At 34.7% G+C, this 8457-nt stretch overlaps 1 protein-coding gene across 1 annotated transcript in view; it reads right to left on the reverse strand.

The window, feature by feature from the left end:
- The window catches only part of LOC107669810 (CAS1 domain-containing protein 1-like), a 15959-nt gene extending 7502 nt beyond the window's left edge, over window positions 1-8457 (reverse strand). The window contains exons 1-3 of the mRNA XM_016462215.1: window positions 7861-8457; window positions 1353-1449; window positions 1139-1259 (exon numbers count right to left, since the gene is read on the reverse strand). Of these exons, the coding sequence (XP_016317701.1) occupies window positions 1139-1259; window positions 1353-1449; window positions 7861-8161 (519 nt within the window). The 5' untranslated portion in view covers window positions 8162-8457. The remainder of the gene's footprint in view (window positions 1-1138; window positions 1260-1352; window positions 1450-7860) is intronic.

Below are 8457 nucleotides of genomic sequence, written 5' to 3' on the forward strand. Positions count from 1 at the left end.
GAGATTTATACATCATCTGAAAGCTGAATAAATAAGCTTTCCATTGATGTATGGTTTATTAGGATAGGACAATATTTGGCCAAAATACAACTATTTGAAAATCTGGAATCTGAGGGTGCAAAAATAAATCAAGATATCGAGAAAATTGCCTTTAAAGTTGTCCAAATGAAGTTCTTAGCTTAAACTTAAAACTTAAAAATTAAGTTTTGATATATTTACGGTAGGAAATTTTCAAAATATCTTCATGGAACATGATCTTTACTTAATATCCTAATGATTTTTGACATAAAAGAGAAATTGATCATTTTGAACCATACAATGTATTTTTGCCTATTGCTACAAATATACCCATGCTACTTATGACTGGTTTTGTGCTCCAGGGTAACATATGATGTTTGTGACTGTGTGTGTGTGTTTGAGAGACATGGTGATAGTAAAGAGCATTTTAAATTGCTATGTTGAAATCATATCTGTGGAGGGTGACATGCGATTTCGGTCTATGAAAATCAGTGTGGACCCATTTGAGCATTGAAGAATTAAAGTTGGCATGATAAAGCAGAAATAGTGACCACCTTTCCTTCACTATTTGATGAACATATAAGTGAAACAGCTATCGAAAGAGGGAAAACATCTAGCATGGGACTTGACTTTGTTCATCTGTAATTTATCAGATTGTAGAAATGGGGAGAGTGAAGGAATTTTTTTTCTTTAAAACGATGGTTATTCCATAAAAAATAAGAACTCTGTTTTTATTTCATAGTGGCCTTAAATCATTTACATATACACTTTCACTCACATAATGAATGAATCATGTTTTATAAAAGTCATAAAAAATTATAAAGGTCTGCCACACACAAAAATTCCTGTGCCCAGGCTAGTGTCTATAAACAACTGCTTTTGTTCAGGGGCATATTTTGAAATACCAGCGGTAACATTCTGGTAACCAGGAACAATTACACCCTTTCCTTTTTAATGTAACTGCATCCTTTGAATGGCACATTTATTAAAGTTGCAATTGCTTGGGGGCCATCCTACATTGAACAAAATACGACTTTGAAGTAAATACTCCATCTGGTCTGAAATACATTATATCAGTTAACCAAAAGAAGGCTTACTGAAATGAATAGCAACAACAAACCTTGTTCCCATCTTCTTTCACCTCAGGGTTCATCATTTTGATGAAAGAATAGAAGAGCTGACGTATTCTAGAGTCTCCTACAAATGCTATTCTCTTCTCTCTGAGGCAAAACTTTGCTTCACTGAAAGACAATAAAAGGACTGTAAATTCCAGCCCACATTTCTATACCACACGCATCACTGAGGTACATTACCAATCACAAGTTATGACTTACGTGCTTTTGTACTTGTGTAGCATGCAGCCATAGGGCTGCCATACATTGTCCCCTAAAAAACGTCCACTGGATAAAAGCCAGTCACATGTGTCACTGCCTGAAAAAAACAATGCATAATTATAGTGAATAAACCAAATTCAAGAATAATATAATTAAGTTAGGGGTTAGTAAGATTTTATTTTTGTAAAAGAAATTAATTGTTATTCTGTTATTCAGCAAGGGTGCAGTAAAGCAGTAAAGACTTTTACATAGTTAAATAAAATTTCTATCCCAAATAAACGTTCCTTTTTATTCACCAAACAATTCTGAAAAAATTAATCACAGTTTCCATAATATTAAACAGCACAACTGTTTTCATCTCTGATTATATGAGCATCAAATCAGCATTAGAAGGATCATGTGAAAACAGCAAAACCACAACGGCCAAATACATCCATCTGAAAAGTGTACAACATAAACAAAGATTTAAAAATAGTGTATAAAGGCTTTTCAGTTTCAATATTTTGATCCTCCATGTGCCTCTCATACAGCTTCTATGCCAGCATGGTAAGGAGAATAGAATGTTTGCTTACATTACATATTTAGACCATATCTACACATTTCAAATAATTTTCAACATAGTAAGTACATGGTGTAAACAATTAAAAAAATGTTCATTTTTAGATGGGCTCATCACTGATTATAAAAGGAGATGATATATTCATTGCGCAATTCTGATAGTATTAAGGACAATAATATCACCTGAACATGCCTAAACATTAAGATATGACCAATAACAATATTATGCTTCAATTTCAGGCAACACAAGCAGGACTAGATGAATGTTACCTGTAATAAACCTTAAATATACTACATGCGTTTGGCTGGATTACAAAATCTAGTTAACCACTTTTCTTAGTGGATGAGTATAACTGTATAAAAAATGGCTTATCTGAAAAGCATTAGAACGTAGAACTGAACACACATCGCAGTTTATTTGTTTTAATCATCCTCGATATGTTGCAACGCATAAAAGTCTCTAGCAGCGGCACGCTAGCGCTTAGGCCAGATAGGGACCGTCTACAAAGTACATGTAGAGGATAAAACGATTAATGTTTTCCCACCTGAAGTTTTTTACAATTAACAAAACAAGAGCAATTTGTGCACCAAGGTCTTTGAAAGATTTAAAGACAAACACTTATAATGCTCACTTGAATTTAAATAAGAAATATTGTAAACAAGATATGTGATAGTGGTTATTATTATATTATTACTATGAATAAATATATTAGGGTTGTGCCGATAGACGATAGTATCGTATATCGATGATAGTCAGAGATATCGACGATAGCAGATGTCTTTGTCGATAGTCAAGACGATATTAGGCTCATTCTCCTTAATCTCCTATAAATGTATTAAATTATTATTATTATTAGGCGGCCTATTATAATTCGGCTATTATTATCAAATTGCCCCGCTATTTCACTTCAGCACAGCATTTCACACTCACGCAAATGAGGATTAGAGCCTGTAGCCGGTGAAGGAGTCTCCAACCACAAACACAGACGTACATCGTCTGCTGATCTAAGGTATTTAATTGCATTTTTACAAGTAATCTGAACGGCCTATATATGTGCAATATTTTAACCGAGCCCTCACTAACTGAGTTTAATGCCACAGTTATGTTAGAATGCATTTCATTCTTGTTTCTGTGGCGGCGCGTCGGGCTCGTCATGCGGCGCGCGGTCCTGAGCGCTGTATGACTGATGTATCCGTTCAATTTAACTTTACTCCAAATATATGAACTTACCCGTTTTAAGCACTTTTATATTTAACATGCTCATTTATGTCCAATATTTAGTGTTAAACTGTTGGTCTTTAAAATAAATCTACTTTTGATTTTCACCGTTGACTGCAGACCTTTTAGACTGATAACTTTCGTGCTCTGATGTGGCAAACTTGTCACAGGACTTGCGGTCCTAATAGCGATGTATGACTGTTGTATCTGAATATATATGAAATAGCTGTTTTAAATATTTTTTTATATTTAACGTTAGTTTATCAGTAAGTTTGAAAGTATATTATTTCGATTATTGGTGCTTTCATAGGTTCTCTCTCTCGCTCGCCCACACAGTTTAAAACACCACATAGTTATGAAATAGCCTATGATAAGTACAGAGAGTCTCTCTCTTGCCCCCACGAAAGCACGATAATATCGTGTATCGGCGATCTCACGGGCTGGCGATATGACAATTTGAAAAATGACCATATTGCCCAACACTAAAATATATTAATAAAAGAAAAACTATATTAAAAATCATTATCATTCCATAATCCAGTGGTTATGCAGTAGGCTGATTCCAGGTCCTTGTGAGAACATTTTAATGTTAGTTATATTCACAGAAGTACACCAAAAAAGTATACGCTATTGAAATTTAAACCAATAAATAAATTCATTTAAAATAAATACACTCTTCTGTATCAACCTCATGGTGTGTGTCTTGTTACTGTTTTTATAAGAACATTTTTATATTTGTTTTAGTCACAAAACTATAACAGAAAACATGCTACTGAAATTCAACAATTAAGACAAAGCTGGCAAAGAGTTGTTTTGCAGTTGTTTTGACTTGAATTTGAAAATCTAATTTTTTATAAATTAATTTATAACACACAGTTTTATTACACAACTTCAATGGGTGTGTCTTGTTACAGATTAGACAAACATTTTGATGGTGGTTTTAGCCACAGAACTATAATAGAACACATACTATAGAAAATTAAACCAATACATAATTTAGTTTAAAATAAATACAATCTTCTACCTCGGCTTCAAAGGCTGTGTCTTGTTACAGATTTCTTAAAGAACATTTTACAGTAGTTTTCATTGTCAAAAGAGATGCAGAAGTCACGCTATTGACATTCAATAATAGCTTGCGAAACCTTCCAAAGAGTCTCCAGTATTACTGCCCCCTAGAGGAAGATACTGCAGTGGCTTTGACTGTGTTTGACATTTAAACCTTTAATAAATTAATTTAAAATCAATAGAGTCTTCTATTTCAGCTTCAAAAGGTTTGTCTTGTTACTGGATCCTAGAAGTCATGCAAGTTTTACTGTCATATGTAAATCAGAATATATGCTATTGAATTAAATAAAAATTTGTTAATAAATTCATTTAAAATGCATGCAGCTTTCTTTCTCAAATCCAAAGGCTGTGTCTTCTTTGAGATTTCTAGACAAACATTTTCTAGAAGATACTGCAGTTGTTTTGACTGAGTTTGACATTCAAACTTTTAATAAATTAATTTAAAATGCATACAGTTTTCCATCTTAACTTCAAAAGTTGTGTCTTGTTAATTGGGCCTAAAAGAGCCTTAAAGGGGTCATATGATGCTTTTTTAAAGATCATTATTTTGTGTATTTGGTGTAACACTCTCTCGCTCTCTCTTTCTCTCGCTCTTTCTCTCACTCTCGCTCTCTCTCTCTCTTTCTCTCTCTCTCTCTTTCTCTCTCTCTCGCTCCTCAGTGTGCTCTCTTTAAGCTCTTCCACATTGAACGTCTATGTAAATACTTCGTAAACAGACTTTACATATAAACTGATGGTTGTCACTAAGTTAAGTTGATCGATTTTCTATGGAATTGGTCATCTCAAATCTGCAGAATGGCTCTGACCTTCAGCAACTAGCATCAACTTCTCAAGACTGTAAATCGGTGGAAAATCGGGGCAAAAATTGTGTAGTGGATTTCAGCCTTAAGAGACTACAGATAAGTTGACATCCATTTAATAAGAGGCTTCATAATGAGGCTAGTTTGTGTGTTCATCCCCATGAATTAAATGTTTTATTGGTTTGTTTTATTTGAATTTTGAATATGTGCTACTTAGCTGAACATGGACTAGTCTATTTGTTGCAATGTGCTTAAATAACACTTGACTATGAATATATAACTGATCAAATTGAATGCCTTGTTGCTTGATTTTAGTGTTCTGTTTTTTTTGTGATTGACTTTGTACCTTCAAAAAAATATATTTTTACAATTATTATTTAAAAATGTTCCTTAAAATAAACAAGAATGTATAACTTTAATAAAACATGATGTGAGCTTAATGGGAACAGGGGTGTGGGTACAGAAATGTACCCATTAAGCACAGCCAGACTTTTTGCATTTAATGATGCATATCTTAATTGAAATGCTTTTGTAAATTTAAAATAAAATATTTTTGTGTGAGAGATTAATATTTTATTTTAACATAACTTTTTATACTGAAACCAATATCTTGTGCACTAAAAATGTCTCAATGTAGATTTTGGTGAGCTTAATAGGTACGTTTACCCTAGTTAAAAATTCAATTTTCGAGCTCATTTTCAAAGGGTCCGTTTTGTTTCTTTAAAAACACATTAATGTTTTGTAAGAGGGATCACACAAAATGCATGTTATTTTTTAGTACTGTCCTGAGTAAGATATTTTTCAACATTTGAAGTGGATCAAAACCTTTCATCAAAGTTGTCCTAAAACCAAAATGCGTTCTTGTCTTTGGACAACTTTGATTAACTTTTTTGATCCACTTCAAATGTTGACTACTGTACATACATTAATTTATTAAAAGTTTGAATGTCAAACTCAGTCTTAACAAATGCAACATGTTCCTCTAGGGGGCGGTGTACTGCACAATCCATGAAAGGCTTTGTGAGCTTTTTGCTCAATCCTTATATTTAAATAGCTTTTGCTGTGTTGCAGTTTCGTGAATAAAACCACCATGTAAATGTTCCATGAACCAGTAACACGACACACCCCTTAGCATTGGGACAGAAGAGCGTATTTATTAGAAATGAATAGATTTATTTGCTGCCATTTCAATATCGTGCCTTGTGTTGTAGTTCTGTGCATGAGACCAGCATGCAAATGTTGTTCTATCAACCAGCAACAAGACACACCCTTTAAAATTGACATGTCAGACTTTGTGTATTTTTAATTTATTTATTCACATTTCTGAATTTTAAACTCAGTCAAAACAACTGCTGTGTGTTCCTCTAGGGGGCGGTGTACTGCACATCTTAATAAGCTCTTTCTCAATTTTTACATTTCAATAAGTTTTTTTGTCTTATAGTTATGTGAATAATATCAACATTGAAATGTTCTTTTGAACAAGTATAAAGACACATCCTTAGAAACTGAGATAGAAGAGTACATTTATAGGAAATTAATTGATGTATTTGTTTACATTTTAATATCATGTGTTGTCTTATAGTTCTGTGAAAAAAAACAACATCTACATTAACAAGACACACCCTTTGAAATTGAGATGGAATACTGTATGTTTTAAAAATGAATGTGTTAACAGATTCAGGTTTAATTCAATAGCGTGCATCCTGAATTACATATGATAGTAAAAGATGGCTGTAAATACTGTTCTTTGAACAAGTAACAAGACACACCCATTTAAGTTTACATATCAAACTGTGTGCATTCTAAATTAATTTATTTAAACTTCTGAATGTCAAACTTGATAGTTCTGAACACTGGCTGGTTATGTACTTGCTCAAATGTTGATTTTTTGATAATTTTTAACCAAAAAAGTTACGGACTGCAGCTTTAAACTTCTGAATGTCAAACTTGGTCAAAACAAGTGCAATATCTTCCTCTAGGGGGCGGTAAACTGCACAATCTTTGTAATGCTTTGCAAGCTTTTTCTCAATTGTTCCATTTCAATAGCTTTTGTCGTGCTATAGTTCTGTGAATAAAACCAACATCTAAATGTTCTTTTATGAACCAGTAATAAGACACACCCCTTAGGTCTGATATTTATTTTTTATACATTTCACAAGTGAAGCATTTAGATGGAATAATTGTGCTTTTTGCTCTTCTTTTTGCACTTTGCAGACGGTCCCTCTCCTGCACTATTACATTCTAAGGTCTATCAGTTACAATACCTCAAGGCAGATTAAAACAAACAAAACACATTGTGTGATCTCTTCTACATTTGAAAACAATTAGAACACGGTATGTTTCTTGTCATTGTGCTAGATCGTTAAAGAACTATTGAAGATTTCCGAGGCTGAATCTCTGACAAATGTAAAACGTCGAACCAACTTTATATCGGTTTAGCCTATCTATTTTTGGCCATCAGACAGGCCTATAATGCCCCTCCAAAATACTACCTGTCACCTGTTTTTAAGTTACGGCCTAATGGGCGCTATGCGTCAAGGAATGAAGTCTGACTGTAAATGCAACCCTGATGACAGTCCAGCTGGGCGACAACACTGGTTTTTAGCTTTGATCTGTTATTGATTAGATAAAACCTTTGACAGGTAAAATGCTGTGCTTCGTTATAAAATTACGCCAAACAGACGTCCGTTTAAAAGTAAAAGCGCGGTCACAGTTTATTCGTGTTTTCACGAGCAAAGCTGCTGCTGTTATCTAGCAGTGACAGATACGCACACATGCTCCCAGAAAACATTTGAGTGACAGCATTAGCATCGACGCTAACACAAACACGCAGCTCTTTCTCACACACCGCCACACAAACTCTCACCTCCATAATGCCGAGAAGCCATGTGAAACACAGTGAGAAGGACGACGGCGGCGACAGACAGCAGTTTTGCATTTTTGATGCTGAAATACTGATTTATTTCCCGTTTGCCTAGGCTATAGGCCAGGACCGCCATCTTGGCTCCTCCATGACAACAGGCAGACAGACGAGCTGCAGCGAAGCTGACGGAGTCAGAGCCGAGCGGCGCGTGCGTCTCCTCAGCTTCTGTTGTCGCCGTCGCGAGCAGAGCAGGTTTGTTGGAGTCCGATTGCGCTCCTTCTGTTGCGGTTGCCTCAACTATCATAACTACATCGGGTTTTACTTTCCCCTGGTTGCTTTCTTCTGCCTTCCAACGCTTTAAAGAAATCTCACCGACTTTTTTGTTTTCACAAAGTTTCGTTCTTTTTTTCCAGTGTCCTGCCCACTTGTCAAACTGGAGGAAAGCAAACCTTGTTAAACTGAACTTATTCCCTCTATTTCCTGAACCGCCACAACCAATATAATGTGTTTGATCAAGACACACAGCCGTTTAAATGCTTTGTTGAATTAGACATGCCTTCCTCAACAATGAACTCAATGCGTAGAGTTCACTTGGTATCT

The sequence above is a fragment of the Sinocyclocheilus anshuiensis genome, unplaced genomic scaffold, assembly GCF_001515605.1.
Source record: "Sinocyclocheilus anshuiensis isolate Anshui unplaced genomic scaffold, SAMN03320099.WGS_v1.1 scaffold253, whole genome shotgun sequence".
Classification (NCBI taxonomy): Eukaryota; Metazoa; Chordata; class Actinopteri; order Cypriniformes; family Cyprinidae; genus Sinocyclocheilus; species Sinocyclocheilus anshuiensis.